The sequence below is a fragment of the Lathamus discolor genome, chromosome W (genome assembly GCF_037157495.1).
Source record: "Lathamus discolor isolate bLatDis1 chromosome W, bLatDis1.hap1, whole genome shotgun sequence".
NCBI classification, from domain to species: domain Eukaryota; kingdom Metazoa; phylum Chordata; class Aves; order Psittaciformes; family Psittacidae; genus Lathamus; species Lathamus discolor.
The window spans coordinates 37,551,472-37,569,511 of NC_088908.1; the positions used below are offsets into that span (position 1 = coordinate 37,551,472).

Consider the following 18,040-nt stretch of genomic DNA (forward strand, 5'->3'; position numbering starts at 1 on the left):
TTTCACAATTTGTTGTTTAATGAGATGGTTCATTTTCTCCACCTGACCACTTGATTGAGGGTGATAGGGAGTATGAAGTTGCCAATCAATACCTAAATGTTTGTTAATTTGTTGTACCACTTTTGAAACAAAATGTGGTCCTCTGTCTGAAGATATAGTGGCTGGAACTCCGTATCGCGGTATTATCTCTTGTAACAATATCTTTGTTACCTCCCGGGCTTGTGCGCTTCTAGTTGGAAAGGCTTCTGGCCAACCTGAAAAGGTGTCTGTTAGTACTAACAAATATCTATATCCCCTTTTTCTTGGTAATTCTGTGAAGTCAGTTTGCCATTGTTGGCCTGGTCCATTGCCTCTGCCAATTTGGCCTACTTTAAGTTTGGGAGTAATCTTGGGGTTTGTTTGAAGGCAAAGATCACATTGTCGAGTTACTTGTTGGATAGTAGCATATAGATTTCTAGCTATGATCTTGTTTATTAAGTATTTATATAAGGCATCCACTCCCCAATGTGTTTTCTGATGCTCGTTTTTTATAAGGGCCCATAGCAAAGAGGAGGGGACAATTATTTTCCCTTGTGGTGTGTGAGCCCACCCCTCCTTATTTATTCTCCCCCCCTGATCTGTGATTAATTTCTGATCTTCCTCATTGTAATTTGGCTTACCTTCTAAAGGAATGTTCCCATCAGAAATTAATGCTCCTTCAATAATTACCTCTCTTTTTGCTGCTTCTTTTGCCTCTCTGTCCACCAGCTCATTTCCTTCCTCTAATTCCGAGCTAACCCTCTGGTGTGCCTTGATGTGCATAATTGCCACCTTCTCAGGTAGTTGGATTGCTTCCAACAGTCTCAATATTTCTTGTGCATGTTTAATGTTTTTCCCTTGCGAATTCAACAGTCCTCTTTCTTTCCAGATAGCTCCATGTGCATGCACAACTCCAAACGCATATCTTGAGTCTGTGTAGATGTTTATGTTTTTCCCTTTTGCTAGTTCCAGAGCTCTAGTTAGAGCGATCAGTTCCGCCTTTTGTGCGGAGGTATTTACTGGTAGTGGTGCAGATTCTATTATTTCTCTGCAAGTGGTGATCGCATATCCAGCATGTCGTTTTCCACTGATGACATAGCTGCTTCCGTCAGTAAACCAGGTTCCTGCTTCATCCAAAGGGGTATCTTTCAGGTCTGGATGGCTGGAATATGTGTCCTCAATGGTTTTCAGGCAATCATGATGTACAGGTTCTCCGTCATTTCCGCTGAAGAAAGAAGCTGGGTTGACAATGTTAGTTGTCATTATTTCTACATCATCTTGTTCCACCATGATAGCTTGATATTTTAAAAACCTTTGATGGGAAAGCCAATGCCCGCCTTTTATCTCCAGTACTGCAGACACTGTATGGGACACTAGTACTGTTATTTTCTGGCCCAGAGTGAATTTACGTGCTTCTTGGATATTTAGTACGATTGCCGCTACGGCTCTAAGGCACCCAGGCCATCCTTTAGCTGTAGGATCCAACTGTTTAGAAAAATAAGCAACTGCCCGCCGATATGGGCCCAGGTTCTGAGCTAGTATTCCCAAGGCAATTCCCTGTCTCTCGTGAGAAAACAAAAAGAATGGTTTACTCACGTCTGGAAGTCCTAGGGCCGGAGCTGACATAAGGGCCTCCTTTAGTTGGTTGAAGGCCTGAGTAGCTTCCCTTGTCCATTGAAGACTTCTGCTTCCATCAGCAATGAGTGCATATAGAGGCTTTACATGTAACCCATAGTTGTAAATCCACAGCCTACACCATCCTGTCATTCCCAGGAAGGTTCGTAGTTCTCTTATTGTCTGAGGCTTTGGAGTTTGGCATATTGTCTCTTTACGGTTTCGTCCCAGATTTCGTTGTCCAGCACTTATTTCATAGCCCAGGTAGATTACTTTTTGTTTCACTATTTGGGCCTTTTTCTTGGATACCCTGTATCCCTGAAGTCCTAGAAAATTTAGAAGGCTTACCGTCCAGGCCACACAAGCTTCCTCTGTTTGGGTAGCGATTAAGATGTCATCTACGTATTGTAATATTTTCCCTTCTTCGGATGGGGTCTCCCAGGATTCCAAATCTTTTGCCAGTTGTTCTCCAAACAGGGTGGGACTGTTTTTAAATCCCTGAGGCAGCACCGTCCATGTGAGCTGAGTTCTGCGCCCACTCCTAGGGTTTTCCCATTCAAATGCAAAAATTTTCTGGCTGGCTTCATGGAGAGGGAGGCAAAAGAAGGCATCTTTCAAATCTAAAACAGTAAACCAAGTTAGCTCTGGTGTCAGGCATGTTAACAGGGTATATGGATTTGCTACCACTGGGTAAAGATCCTCAGTTACTTTGTTAACAGCTCGCAAGTCCTGCACTATCCGATATGTCCCGTCAGGTTTACGGACAGGTAAAATAGGAGTGTTGAAATCAGACTGGCACTCCTTTAATAGTCCCAGCTGCAAGAAGTTTTCAATTATCATACCAATTCCTTCCCTGTCTTTTTTTAAAGGGTATTGTTTGACCCTGACTGACTGTTTTCCTTCCCTGAGTTTAATCTGTATCAGGGGTGCATTTTTGGCCTTTCCCGGTACGTTTGTAGCCCATACTCCTGGAAATACTTGGTCTAGTACATCCTCTCTAATCTTTTCCTCTGTTTGATGTGCAATTAAAATCAAACTTAGTACTTCTATGTATCGGTTGTCATTTACCTTTAAGGTGATCTCGCCTTTTTTGAAGGTGATGACTGCCCCCAATTGTTCTAATAAATCTCTTCCCAAGAGAGCCTTTGGGGAGTTGGGCATATATAAGAATTTATGAATGCCCCATTGTTTTCCTAATTGATATTTTAATGGTTTGCAAAAATACGCCTTTTCACTTTGGCCAGTTGCTCCTTTTACAGTAATATATTCATTCCCTAAGGGCATCAGGGCTTTATTTAAAACCGGGTATGTTGCACCCGTGTCGACCAAAAATTCAACCTCCTTCTCTTTATCCCCCAGCTTCATTATAACCAGTGGATCTGCTAGGGAAGATTCCCCCGGTTCTCGTCAGTCTTCTTTCACATGTGCGATCACCCTCCCCTTTCTGATTTTGTTTGCACGGTAGTTTCTTTTATTTTCCGGACATTCACTTTTCCAGTGTCCCAATTTCTTGCATGAGGCACACTGATTTTTACCTAGTTGGGGCCCTTGTCTTTGTTCCCTTCTTCCCCCTTCTTCCACTACTGCCACTAATCTCTGCACTCCTTGTTTGTAACTCTCCTCCCTATTACTAAATACTCGCCATGCTTCATCCAAAAGAACTTCTAAATTTCTTCCCTCTGTTGGTCGCAATTTTTGAAGTTTTTTTCTAATATCCCCTGTGGATTGTCCCAAAAAGAGAGACACTAATTGTTGTATTCCCACCTCTGAGCCCGGATCTAGTGGTGTATTACGGCGCATTGCTCCCCTCAATCGATCTAAGAATTCGGATGGCGATTCTAAGGGTCCCTGCTTTACCTCATACAGGGCAGACCAATTTATAGTTTTTGGGATGGCCCTTTCCACCCCTTTAATAATCCATTCTTGGTATGCCTGTAATTTTTCTCACTCTGCTGATCGATTTGGGTTCCACTTAGGGTCTTGGAGCGGAAGAAATTCCTTTACATCTTGCTGCTTTACTCGATAATAGTCCTCAGTTAAATTCCCTGCTGTTTTTAATATTAATTGTTTTTCCGTTTCTGTCATTGCTTCTAGCAGCAACTGTATGTCGTTCCAATCTGGATTATGCTGTTTTACTAGGAATTGCAAATGTTTTGTAATGCCTACAGGGTCATTACGGTAATCCTTTGCAACCTTTCTCCATGCTTCCAGATCTAGGGTGGAAAAGGGTACTTTAATTAGCATCGTAGTTCCTTCGGGTCCTATTGCCTCTCTAAGAGGTGCCTGCAAGACAGGCCTCTGCCAGGTTCGTGAGGAGACCGGACTCCCTGGAGGAGTAACAGCATCATCCGAATCCATATTCTCCCATCCTTTTGGTGGGGGTCTGAATATATCTATTAATTCCTGATCTGTATCTTGGTGAATCTTATCCTGTTTAGTACACCTTTGACCAATATCGCATGATGAACAACATTGCTTGGGCTTGTTTCTGTTCTCTCCCCTATCCCTTTCTAGAGCCAATACTAAGGGATCCTGGGGTGGTGCCATTCCACAGGCTCTCTGCCATTCTGGGTGGTTTCGGAGAGTGAAGAACATATCTGCATATGATACTTCATCCCATTTCCCCTCCCTCCTTAAAAACAACATTAGTTGTAACATAGTATTATAATCCAATGTCCCATTAAGTGGCCACTTCGCCCCCTCTTCTAATTTATAGAGAGGCCACCACTGATTACAGTACTTTATCAAGGTTCTTTTATTTTCTGTGCCCCCGGGGCCTGTAATTTCTTTCCAATGTACCAAAATACATCCTAAGGGGCTTTTTCTTAATATTTCTTTACTTTGGTTTACTCCCATTTTTGTAACCGCGTCTCCTCAAATTTTCTTTGATTTTTCTTTGGATTTTGTGGTTCTACTCCACAAAGTAATCTTTTATTTCTGGTCACCGATTAGATAATTATAATTTTCTACCTGCCAGTGTTTTGTAAGACACCCCGAGCCGTATCTGCCCCACCGGTGTCCTGAGTGGCAATATCCACGTGAAATGCCACCCGTCACATACAGTTACACTCCTACAAGGCACATACTCTCACAGGGCACCCAGCCACAATATTCACGCTGTAATCTCACAGGGCACCCAAGCCACAATATCCACGCCTTAATCTCACAGGGCACCCAGCCACAATATCCCTGTGAAATGCCACCCGTCACATACAGTTACACTCCTACAAGGCACATACTCTCACAGGGCCCCCAGCCACAATATTCACGCTGTAATCTCACAGGGCACCCAGCCACAATATCCACGCCGTAATCTCACAGGGAACCCAGCCACAATATAATGACACCCATGACATACAGTTACACTCCTACAAGGCACATACTCTTACAGGGCACATAGGAAATTCCCTTGCCCTTGTATTTTGTAAAGTTATCCACTGCGGGAGGGGTAGCCGGACCTTTCCCCCGCTTTCTAAGCTGCTTGATGGTTATACACAGACAAGACACAGGACAGAAAAACATAAACGCTTCGTCCGTCTCCGGCCGCTCCCCTCGCGGAGACACGGAACCACGGATTAGGACTCCACACTCGCTTCGTAGCTACACTACGTCTCAGTCACACAGAAACGCATGGGATCCCACACACTCACGCTATGGTTCTGCTTACCCTTCTCCTGCTTCCTACACGGTCATTAGCAGGTCCGTCCTGGCTCCCAAAACCTGGGATGCAGCGGAGACCTGGTGGGTTCGCCTACCCTTCTCCTGCTTCCTGCACAGTCATTAGCAGGTCCGTCCTGGCTCCCAAAACTTGGGATGCAGCGAAAACCCGGGCTCGCCCGATCCGCCTCCAGGATCGCTCGCAGCTGCGCTATTGGTCGACGAGCCCTCCCAGCTTGCAAGCCCTACACTGCGGATGAGAAGGGGAGCTCCTCCAGGCAAGCGGCCTGGGGCGCCTAGGATGTCCGCTCCTCAGCCGATCCTGCAGCCGAACAGAGGCCTTCTGGCTGGCTCGCCAAATTGATACGCGGATTGACTCCACAACTCGTTAAAGTTGTAAAGTAGGTATTCTTTATTCAGCGCTGAGGTGCATGGGGATCGTTCCTCCAAAGTATGCACACCCAGGGTCGTTTTTCCTTTACATTTATTCCCTTACGCCTATACATATTTAGTATCTGTCCCCGCTTCATGTTATACCTTCTTTTTCTTTTATTTAGTTTTTATCTCATTCAGCCGGTAAAGTCTAGCTCCCGGTCTTTTTAGCCACACTTCCGCATATTGACTCTCCTCAGGGTTAAGGGTTTTTTTTTATTATTAACCCAGAGGTTTAATTGCTGTCTTACCCAATCTTCTTCTGACCCATAGACTGGCCAAGATGAAGTAAATGAGTCTTCCTCTTCTTAAACTTTTCACCTTTTAATCTTTGTGCATGGCTTTAGGGTTTAGTCGGTACCTCATCCATAAATCATCAGCTTCTCCCCCTTATCAATAGACCCAGACATTCGCATTTCCTTGTCAATAGTTGCTTATCAGTAGAATCAGGCCTCTGTCTCCTCCTCTTATCAGTAGTCTGTGCCTTGTTCGATTGGTAAGCATGATAGGTGTTTACAGCAGACAATACTTTTGTTTAAGCAAGGGATTCTTCTAACTCTCTTATACAATCCCCTGTATTTTCCTTTGTACATTTCATTAACCCTGTATCAATCCCCCCTTTTCTATAAAGTAAGTAAATTCTTTTACTATATTATTTATGACAGAGCTATCCATGTTCTATCGATTTACAAAGTGATTTTGATATACATTGTACATTTCATTAACCCTGTATCACAGTCAGCTCCTGTAGCTGAGGCATTGGGTTTTTTCACTTGTCTGTCCAGCTCATGGTAAGGCTTGACAAACTTTGCAGGCAGCTGCCATGGACCTGTAGGTAGGAGGATACAAATGTACCCCCTCCCCCAGGTTATCAGTTCTTGAGAAAAAGACAGGTTAAAGTGTTTTCTTAAAGCAGAGGTATTCTGATGCAAAAGGAATGTGAAGCAGCTGCAGAAGTAAACTGCACAGTGTTAACAGTCAAGGAATTTGCTGTGTCATTAGCCTTTTCTTTTTTTCTTTCTCTGCCACTCTGATACTGCTTAGGTGACGGCTGATAAAGCTTGTGGTTGCACTACCCCTCTCGCTTTTTTCAGTTAGCAGTTCTTGTTTCAACCGATCTGTTCCTCGGAGTCCTGGATTCACCCCCAGGTTACTTTAAACACACTAAGCAAGGTTCCTTCCCTGAGCCCAGCATGTTGCTGATGCTCTTTAGGTTTTGTTTGTGGTGTCTCTGCAAACTGCCTCAATACTTCAGTAGATTGAGAGGTTTGTTTTTTGATTTTTTTGTTGTGATATTTTTTTTCCTTCTTCACTCCTCCGCTCCGGCGTCCATCTTGACCGTTCCACTGGTGGAGCACTGGGAGCCAAATCAGAGGGCAGCTTCTTTTGAACATGGGTATCGAACTCTTATCAAATAGCTTTTTTTTTTTCCCCCAGAGTCGCTCACCTTGCTCTGTGGAGGCTACAAACGCCTGCCTGCTCAGCAGCAGTCATAAATACCTGCCAGCAACCGCACTTTTGCATTAACCCTTTCTTACCCAAAATGTTAATCTGCTACCCGTTAAAAACTTTTACGTGAACCCGACAACGAAAAATACACAGAACACCGGTCTGCCCTCAACACACGCAGACACACAGATCCCAGAAGCGCACTCCACACAACTACAATATTTGAAATACAAAACCCAGACAATCATTACTCCCACTACACAGCCCCATTTACAGAATATGGCACAAGGACTCTGTGAAGACAATCAGGAAACCAGCTCCAAGAAGCATCATTGCAGTGCGAGGTGGCAGGATCAACCTTAGTGGGTGTCCCTGTGGAGGCTCTGCCTCCCCCACATCGCATGAGGCTTGGGCTTTTAAACTAACCTTTTGGTCAGTTGCACACTCATTCAGACACAAGTGGCCAGCCTACTTCGAAAGTAGTGGCCAGCAATATCTATAAAGGTCTCCAAGGGTCAATAGAAAAATGGACATATTTATGTTTGCCAACTTCTAGTACGTGAGTATCACAGAAAGACTGTATCAAATGAGTTGTATATGGAGTCCTAAGTCCACGGTCTGCCACGGTCCGCCTGATAGTCCCATTACCAGCTGCTCACCTTTTCCAGGTGATCGTATGTCCCAACGTCTTCAGTGCTCCCCCACTGACCTCCTCACCTCTCCCAGGTGATAGGTTCGTGTCCAGATGACTTCAGTGCTCCCCCACTGGACTCCTCTGAGTTCAGCCGAGCTATGCCACCGGCCACTGACTCCATCGAATTAGCCTGAGTTCCTCCTATTTGGGTGCCATTTGTAGCAAATCAAAGACAGACTCCAGCTCTGGTGAAATCTGAAGACCTTTATTTCGCATCTCGAATCCCTTTTAAAGTCTACTAAGAAGCAGTAACTTTCCACTCTTTTACTCCCTTATCATCCCTATTCAATAAAGCTACTAAGGGTTACAAATATTCACACTGTTTGGTATGTCTTTGAGATGCACATCTTGCTTTATCTTGCAAACCACTTGCTTTGTTTTGCCAACCAATCTTTACCCTTCATTGTTCTCTTTACCCTTCATTGTTCTCTTTACCATTCCCAAGGCTTAGGCCCCACTAGGGTATTGACACCTGGTGTTTTCTTCTGTTCCCGGGTCTTAAGCCGGACTCCCGGACTCCTGGGTCTTAAGCCGGACCAGGGTGATAATGCCTGGATCCATTTCATTAACTATTACTATCCCATCACCCACAATCTATCCAATATATTCAGCTCCCCACGTATACCAGCCCACAGCTTAGCTATTAACAGAAGGTGCCCTACTGCTCGAGAGAGAAGATATAGGAGGTACATGCCGGGGGCCACCCTATGGTTTTACCCTGCAGGATCACAGAGAATACATGAGAAAGTAGGATGGAAAACCTGCCTCAGTTCTGGAGGAACGGGTGAGTGATTTGAAGGGAAGAACAAGGGTCAAGGATTATCCTCCCATGAAAGTTGCTACTCCAGTCTCTGGTGAGCAGTTTCCCAGATGGAGTGGAAGAGTTGATTTTACTCCAACTCCTGTAATTAGGAAGACTAATCCTTTTCTGCAAGACATAAGTGGATAACCTTAAGATCACTAATACAGAGGTCTCTTCTCCTGCCAGGTGGAGGAGAAGGACAATCCCAAGAGTTGAATGTACTGGAGGCTGAAATCAGCCTGACTGGGAGGAAGTGGCAAAAGCACCCCATTGTGACTGGTCCAGAGGCTCCATGCATCCTTGGCATGGACTACCTCAGGAGAGGGTACTTCAAAGACCCAAAAGGATTCCAATGGGCTTTTGGTATAGGTGCCTTGGAGACAGAGGAAATGAAGCAGCTGTCCACCTTGCCTGGTCTTTCAGAGGATCCTTCTGTTGTGGGGTTGTTGAAGGTTGAAGAACAACAAATGCCAATGGCGACCACAACAGTGCACCGACGGCAATATCACACCAACTGAGACTCCCTGATTCCCATCCGTAAGCTGATCTGTAGACTGGAGAGCCAAGGAGTGATCAGTAGGGCCTGCTCACCCTTTAATAGCCATATATGGCTAGTGCAAAAGTCTAACGGAGAGTAGAGATTGACAGTAGACTATCGTGGCCTGAATGAAGTCACACCACCATTGAGTGCTGCCCTACCGGACGTGCTAGGACTTCAATATGAGTTGGAGTCAAAGGCAGCCAAGTGGTATGTCACGACTGATATTGCCAATGCATTTTTCTCAGTTCCTTTGGCAGCAGAGTGCATGCCACAGTTCGCTTTTACTTGGAGGGGAGTCCAGTACACTTGGAACCGACTGCCCCAGGGGTGGAAACACAGCCCTACCATCTGCCATGGACTGATCCAGACTGCACTGGAACAGGGGCAAGCTCCAGAACACCTGCAATACATTGATGATATTATCATGTAGGATGGTACAGTGGAAGGGGAGGAAAATCATCCAAATCCTGCTGAAAGCTGGTTTTGCCACAAAACAGAGTAATGTCAAGGGACCTGTGCAGTGATTCGGAGAAAACTCCAGGAACAAACTTGCCAACAGTTTTCAAGCTGACAAGCAGGTATTCTTTATTGCGGCACCGGGAGACACGGGGGAAAGCTCCTCCTAACGTGTGTCTCCCTATTGCTACACAAGCCATCCTTATATAGTCCCTGGACATACATAGATTACGTCATTTTCCAGAAAGTTCCCCGCATGCATACAGAATTGTGGTGGTGGTCTCTGAGGATCGTTTACTTCTTCCAACAATCTTCATCACTTCTGGCAGCCTTTGGAGCACGCGCAGTAGTTGTTTATATCAGTTTAATTGGTTTGTTAGCACCAGAGACATAATAATCCTCCTATCCTCCTACTTATCTGTTAGTTTAACTGTAGCCCATCCTGGACACCTGCCGTTCCCAGATACTCCTTATCCCTGTGTCCTGTTCTTCTCGACTGTTTTTCTTAAAACTGTATCAACTATAACAATTTATCTTGTGCAAGAATGCTCAGTGTGTTCTGTAGCGGCATTCTATTTTTTTTCTATGTATCATGCACTTTAGTAATTTTCCATTGATACTGTTACAAAGCCATCAAACTTAACATTACTTAAAACTGATTCTAAAGGTTCATATATTCCTTTTTGTGATTTTGTGTCCCCCTTTGTCGTGGTTTAAACCCAACCACAACCCTCGTTCACTCACTCCCCTCACTTCTTGCCCTCCCCCTGCTCCTGGAGGGGCGGAGAGGAGAATCGAAAAGAATGCAACTCCCACGGGTTGAGATAAGAACAGCTTAGTAACTAAGGTATAACAGAAATCACTACTGCTGCCACCAATAATAATAATGCTAAAGGAAATAACAAGGGAAGAGAATACAACACCTCAGCACCAGCCAACAGATAACTCACCCCACTCCCCCCAGCCGAGCACCGACCGATACCTTGTCCAACCCTGCAGTCCCAGCCCTTCCGGGTAACTCTCTGTTACATCCTGGGCGTGACGTGCTGTGGTATGGAATACCTCTTTGGTCAGTTTGGGTCAGGTGTCCTGTCTCTGCTTCCTCCCAGCCTCCCCTCCTCCCTGGCAGAGCATGAGACTCAGAAAGTCCTTGGCCAGACCAAACATCTAAGCAGCAACTGAAAACATTGGCTTTATCAGCACTGTTCCCAGGCCAAAAGATCAAAGCACAGCACTGTACTAGCTACTAAGAAGGAGAAAAATGACTGCTACTGCTGAACCCAGGACACCCTTGTCTCAGCAGAAGGTTTAATTTTTGGAAATAAAATGGCAAGATGGCTATTGCCAGGTCTGCACAGGTGTGATCAACAAGATAACAGCAATGTCTCCACCAACAAATAAGAAAGAAACACAAGTTTTCTTAGGTGTTGTGGGATTCTGGAGAATGCACATCCAAAATTACAGTTTGATTGTAAGCCCTCTCTATCATGTGACCCAGAAGAAGAACAATTTCAAATGGCACCCTGAGCAGCAAGAAGCCTTTGAACAAATTAAACAATAGTTCATGCACTGGCCCTTGGGCCAGTGCGGTCCAGGCCAGATGTATAAAGTGTACTCTTCACTGCAGCTGGGGAGAATGGTCCTACCTGGAGCCCCTGGCAGAAAGCTTCAAGGGAGACTCAAGGTCAAACTCTCAGCTTTTGGGATCGGGGATACAGAGTATCTGAGGCCAGCTATACCCCAGCTGAAAAAGAGATACTGGCAGCCTATGAAGGGGTTCGAGCTGCTCTGGAAGTGATTGGCACTGAAGCACCCTCCTGTCACACTGGTTGCCCATGCTGGGCTGGATGTTCAAAGACAGGGTCTCTTCTACACATCATGCAACTGATGCTTCATGGAGTAAGTGGGCTGCACTAATTACACAACGAGCTCGGAAAGGAAATCCCACTTGTCCAGGAATTCTAGAAGTCATCATTGACTGGCCAGAGGGAAAAGATTTTGGACTGTCACCAGAGAAGGAGGTGATGCTTGCTGAAAAGGCCCCACCATATAATAAACTCAGAAAGTGAGAAGCAATATGCCTTGTTTACTGATGGGTCCTGCTGTATTGTGGGTAAGTACTGGAGATGGAAGGCATCTGTTTGGAGTCCCCTGCAACAAGTTGCAGAAACTGCTGGAGGGCGAATCGAGTCAATTTGCCTAGGTGAAAGCCATCCAGCTGGCCTTGGACACTGCTGAACGAGAAAAGTGGCCAGAACTTTATCTCTATACTGACCCATGGATGGTGGCAAATGCCCTGTAGGGGTGGTTGCAGCAATGGAAGCAGAGTAACTGGCAACACGGAGGTAAACCCATCTGGGCTGCTTTATTGTGGCAAGATGTCGCTGCCAGGTGCAGAACCTGGTGGTGAAGGTACGCCATGTAGATGCCCATGTACCCAAGAGTCTGGCCACTGAGGAACACCAGAACAACCAACAAGTGGATAAAGCTGCTTACATTGAAGTGGCTCAGATTGACTTAGATTGGCAACATAAGCGTGAATTATTTTTGGTCCAGATGGCCCATGACATTTCTGGCCATCAGGGCAGAGATTCAACATACAGATGGGCTCGTGACCGAGGGGTGGACTTAACAATGGACACTGTTGCCCAGGTTGTTCACGAGTGTGAACCATGTGCTGCTATTAAGCAAGCCAAGAGGTTAAAGCCTCTTTGGTATGGAGGACGATGGCTGAAGTACACATATGGGGAGGCCTGGCAGATTGATTATATCACGCTTCCACCGACTTGCCAAGGCTAGTGCCATGTGCTTGCCATGGTGTATGCTTCCACCAGATTGCTGGAAATCTAAGCTGTGCCCCACACCACTGCCTGGAACACTATCTTGGGCCTTGAGAAACTAGTCTAGTGTCGATATGGCACCTCAGAGGGAATTGAGTCAGACAGTGGGACTTGATTCCAGAGCAACCTTATAGACACTTGGGCCAAAGAGCATGGCATTGAGTGGGTATATCACATCCCCTGCCATGCACCAGCCTCTGTGAAAATCCAACGGTGCAATGGGCTGTTAAAAACTACACTGAGAGCAATGGGTGGTGGGACTTTCAAACATTGGGGTACACATTTACCAAAGGCCACCTGGTTGGTCAACACCAGAGGATCTGCCAACAGGGCTGGCCCAGCTCAATCAGAATCACAGAATCACAGAATCCCAAGGGTTGGAAGGGACCTCAAAAGATCATCTAGTCCAACCCCCCTGCAAGAGCAGGGTAACCTACAGTACATCACACAGGAACTTGTCCAGGCGGGCCTTGAATATCTCCAGTGTAGGAGACTCCACAACCCCCCTGGGCAACCTGTTCCAGTGCTCTGTCACTCTTACAGTAAAGAAGTTCTTCCTGATGTTAACGTGGAACTTCCTATGTTCCAGTTTACACCCATTGCCCCTTGTCCTATCACTGGATATCACTGAAAAAAGCCTAGCTCCATCATCCTGACACCTACCCTTCACATATTTGTAAACATTGATGAGGTCACCCCTCAGTCTCCTCTTTTGCAAGCTAAAGAGACCCAGCTCCCTCAGCCTCTCCTCATAAGGGAGATGTTCCACTCCCTTAATCATCTTTGTGGCTCTGCGCTGGACTCCTTCAAGCAATTCCCTGTCCTTCTTGAACAGAGGGGCCCAGAACTGGACGCAATATTCCAGATGCGGCCTCACCAAGGCTGAGTAGAGGGGGAGGAGAACCTCTCTTGACCTACTAACCACTCCCTTTCTAATGCACCCTAAGATGCCATTTGCCTTCTTGGCCACAAGAGCACATTGCTGGCTCATGGTCATCCTCCTATCCACCAGGACCCCCAGGTCCCTTTCCCCTTCACTACTTTCCAGCAGGTCAACCCCCAACCTGTACTGGTACATGGGGTTGTTCTTCCCCAGATGCAAGACTCTACACTTGCCCTTGTTAAATTTCATCAAGTTTCTCCCCGCCCAACTCTCCAGCCTGTCCAGGTCTCGCTGAATGGCAGCACAGTCCTCTGGTGTGTCAGCCACTCCTCCCAGTTTTGTGTCATCAGCAAACTTGCTGAGGGTGCACTCAGTTCCCTCATCCAGGTCATTGATGAAAATATTAAACAGCACCGGTCCCAGCACCGACCCCTGAGGAACTCCACTAGTCACAGACCTCCAGCTAGATTCTGCGCCATTGACCACAACTCTCTGCCTTCTTCCTTTCAACCAGTTCTCGATCCACCTCACTACTTGATCGTCAAGCCCACACTTCCTTAGCTTATCTATGAGGATGCTGTGGGAGACAGTATCAAATGCCTTACTGAAATCAAGAAAAACTACATCTACCGCTCTACCATCATCCCTCCACCTAGTCACTTCCTCATAGAAGGCTATAAGGTTGGTCATACATGACTTCCCCCTCATAAAACCATGTTGGCTGTTCTTAATGACCCCCTCATCCTTGATATGCCTAGTGATGGAGTCAAGAATAAGTTGTTCCATCATCTTTCCAGGGATGGAGGTAAGGCTGACCAGTCTATAATTACCCGGGTCCTCCTTCTTGCCCTTCTTATAGATTGGTGTGACCTTTGCCATCCGCCAATCCTCAGGCACCTCGCCCGTTTCCCACGACTTACCAAAGATGATGGAGAGTGGCCTAGCAAAGACCTCCGCCAGCTCCCTCAGCACCCGTGGGTGCATTCCATCCGGACCCATCGATTTACAGATGTCCAGTTTGCATAGCTGATCCCTAACCCAATCCTCATCTACCAAAGCAAACTCCTCCTTTGTCCTGACTCCTTCTGGGGCTATAGAAATCCGGGGCCCTCGGGGAGAGTCTGCAGGAGTAAAGACCGAGGCAAAGAAGGCATTCAGCACCTCTGCCTTCTTTATATCCTCTGTCTCCAGGGTACCCACTTCGTTCAGCAGTGGGCCTATATTGCCTCTTGTTTTAGTTTTATTTGCTATGTATTTGAAGAAGCCCTTTCTATTGTCTTTAACCATACTGTATAAGGGGATCAAGTTCCTGTGTTTCCCACACCTAAAGAATTTGCTGGGGAAGACAGTCTGGGTTATACCTGCTTCAGGTAAAGTTAAACTCACTTGTGGGATTGCTTTTGCTCAGGGACCTGGACATGCTTGGTGGGTAATGCGGGAAGATGGGGAAGTCCGATGTGTACCACAAGGGGGTTTGATTTTAGGCGAAAACAGACAATTAACTTAATTGAATGCTATTACCTGCTATGTAGCAATTTTATAGCCCAACAGCTAGATGTCTTCACATCAGTAGTGACTGGCCCTGACTTCCCTCCGACGATCATTCCAACAAAGAATGAACTTTAACGAAACCTGATGAGCTCAGCAATGACCAGACGAGTTCTGCGGTGTCATCAACAGGCAACAATCCAACACTCTACACTATCTCTCCTGCTCTGACAAACTGTTACAAGAGATGAAGCCCAACATCATGGACTGGATGTGTTCAGCAGCTTTATGGGGATTGGTCCACAGACTAAGGAATGATATCTCTCCCTTTGTGTGTGTGTGTGTCTGTGTATATTTATATATGTATTAGACCGTCGTGAGACAGGTTAGTTTTTCCCTACTGATGATGTGTTTTTGCAATAGTAATCCTGCTCAGTACAAGAGGACCTGCAGGTTCAGACCCCTGGTGTATGCGTTTGGCTGAGGAGCCACTGGCGCAAGGCTACCATCTGTGGGCTTATGCCTCTAAGTCAGAGTCATAATCCTACCTAGACATTTGATGTTGTGCTGTTGCAACATTGGTCGCTCAAGGTTGACCAAGGAGATGACAGTCTTGTTCAGAAAGCATGGGTAAAGCCCTTCCCAAATCTTCGTTTGCAAAGTCAAGCCATCTTCACACTTGCCTTTGGGCAGCCATCCTAGGAGAAGGAAAACTCTAACTACAAACCCAGGCAGATGGAGCTCGTCTAGCCTTGTAAGGTCTTCCATCTAGGAGAAGGACACTAACCAAACTCACGACCTGAGGACTTTGCTGTCACCATCCTAGCTAGCTGGGCCCTGGCAGATAAACCTCAAGTGTAAAGACTGGGGCCAGTTCCGCACATGCTGTGCCTCACCTAAAAAATCCACTGTGCAGGCTCGAAGGGTTTACTCACTTGCAAAGCCCTGTAGTGACAGGTGAGGGACAAAATGGCAGGTGATAAGGTGCACTGGAAGCTGCAGATCCATCCTTGCAAGCGGGCAGTTCAGGACATTGGTCACTCGAGATTGACCCAGGAGATGACAGTCTTGTTCAGAAACATCCTGAAAGACCAAGTAGCCTCTTTTCCAACCAGATTTGCCTATCCCATATTGCCCTTAGTCATCGTGCTTGTAGTAAGTGTGAGTAAAGCCCTTCCCAAATCTTCGTTCGCGAAGTCAAGCCATCAATCAATCAATTTATTTCTTTTTTATATATACATATGAAACAAAAGTAGTGGTATACTGAAAAACGTGGGGTCTGAGCATGACGTGAATGGTATGGAATAAGGGGTGGATACTGTCATGGGTTCAGCAGTAGCAGTCATTTTTCTCCTTAGTAGCTGATGCAGTGCTGTGTTTTTGACTTTCAGCCTGGGAACAGCGCTGATAACACTGACTATTTTTAGTTATTGCTTATTAATGTATGCTTCAAGGACTTTGAGTCTCATGCTCTGCTAGGGAGGAGGGGAAGCCAGGAGGAAGCAGAGACAGGACACCTGACCCAAACTAGCCAAAGGGGTATTCCATACCACAGCATTTCATGCCCAGTATATAAACTGGGGGGATTTACCTGGAAGGGCTAGATCACTGCTCGGGTCAGTCTGGGTATCGGTCAGCAGGTGGTGAGCGGTTGTATTCTCTTCCCTTCTTATTTCCCTTGTCTTTATTATTATTGGTGGTAGCAGCAGTAGTTTTGGATTATACCTTAGTTATTGGACTGTTCTTATCTCAACCCAAGTCAGTTACATTCTTTCTATTCTCCTCCCTATTTCCCCAGGAGCTGGGGGAGGAAGAAGTGGGGGAGTGAGCGAGCAGCTGTGTGGTTCTGAGTTACCAGCTGCGCTTAAACCACGGCATGGTCTTTAGCTATGATGTTGGGATTTTCATGTATATCTGGCACTAGTTAAGCAGTAATTTGCATCTGAGGATGAATTGTCTTTAATGTCCATAAAACCAGAGTCAGTGGGAATGTAGTGCCTGCATTTTTTAAGGTTTGTTTGTCTTTGTAACTGCCAAAATGAAAATGCTTAATATTTTGGATCTTCTGCAGGAAAATCTGGAATATTTTGTGTGTGGCTCTCAAACACAAATCTAGGAAAATTCAACATCAGTATTACTTAAGCTATTGATTAATTGAAGAACTTTAGCATGTGTTGCAACTGTTTTGTTTCTCTTGTATAACTGTTCATGTTTGGCTGCAGATGGACAGATGCAGATATAAGAGAAATGAGCCCTCTGGTGGTGTATGGCCTAGCAAGTATAAAATAGAGTTACTGAAATATTTGACTTGTGGAAATAGCCTTGACTCAGAACTTGGCAGAAACAAAGTTTTTAGTTGCAAAACTAGCAAGGAACAGCAGTGTTTAAATATTCATTAACAAGTAGGCAATGAATGTGTGCTGCTTATGGTGTCAGTATTTTTTTTAATGGTGAGGAGTGGCCATATTGGCATATGTTTACAGTTGTATGGCCAGTTGAAACCTCAGTTTCTCTTTGAATATGTGAATTCTGAATTTCTTTGGTGTGGGGTGGGTTTTTTTGTTGGTTTTTTTTTTCCCCCTTGTGATTCACAAAACAAATTTACAACTTAAGTCTGCAACCTTGAAATAATTACTTTGAGTAAAATAGCTTCTCCAGAGGGGAAGATTCTACTGAATCTAGAAAGAACAAAAACTCTGCTTATGCAGTGCCACAAGTGTCTAAAACAAGTTACTGCAGTGGGGCTCATGTTAATACTGGTTTTCTTATTTGAAGAAAATTTTATGTATACAGTCAGTTTTGTAACAACCAAAACCCCAGCTGTGAGCGAGCAAGTAGTTTCTTTAAAGAAATGCAAATATAATAACTGTTTGCAGTTTGTCAAGAAAGAATTCAGCACATCATTTTATGATCACCGGTTACCCTTGTTTCAACATTAAAATGTGAAGTACTCTTTCCCATCAGAAGTTTCTTTTTCTATCCTTCAGTATTTGCAAACGATGTATTCGAAAGATGGATCACCACTGCCCGTGGGTGAATAATTGCGTGGGGGAGAAAAATCAGAGATTTTTTGTTCTGTTTACGGTAAGTGAAAACAGCAGCTTGATTTCAGTACAAATCTACTTTGATTATAACAGTTTTGGTTGTGCTTATTGAGTAATGCCTT

The 18,040-nt window shown here is 45.3% G+C and overlaps 1 protein-coding gene across 3 annotated transcripts in view; it reads left to right on the plus strand.

Annotated features, from left to right (window-relative positions):
* Nucleotides 1-18,040, plus strand: part of LOC136004190 (palmitoyltransferase ZDHHC7-like) — a 44,363-nt gene that overhangs the window by 21,675 nt on the left and 4,648 nt on the right. For all 3 annotated transcript variants that reach the window (XM_065660461.1, XM_065660462.1, XM_065660464.1), the window contains one exon: nucleotides 17,862-17,958. In XM_065660461.1, coding sequence (XP_065516533.1) covers nucleotides 17,862-17,958 — 97 coding nt within the window. The remainder of the gene's footprint in view (nucleotides 1-17,861; nucleotides 17,959-18,040) is intronic.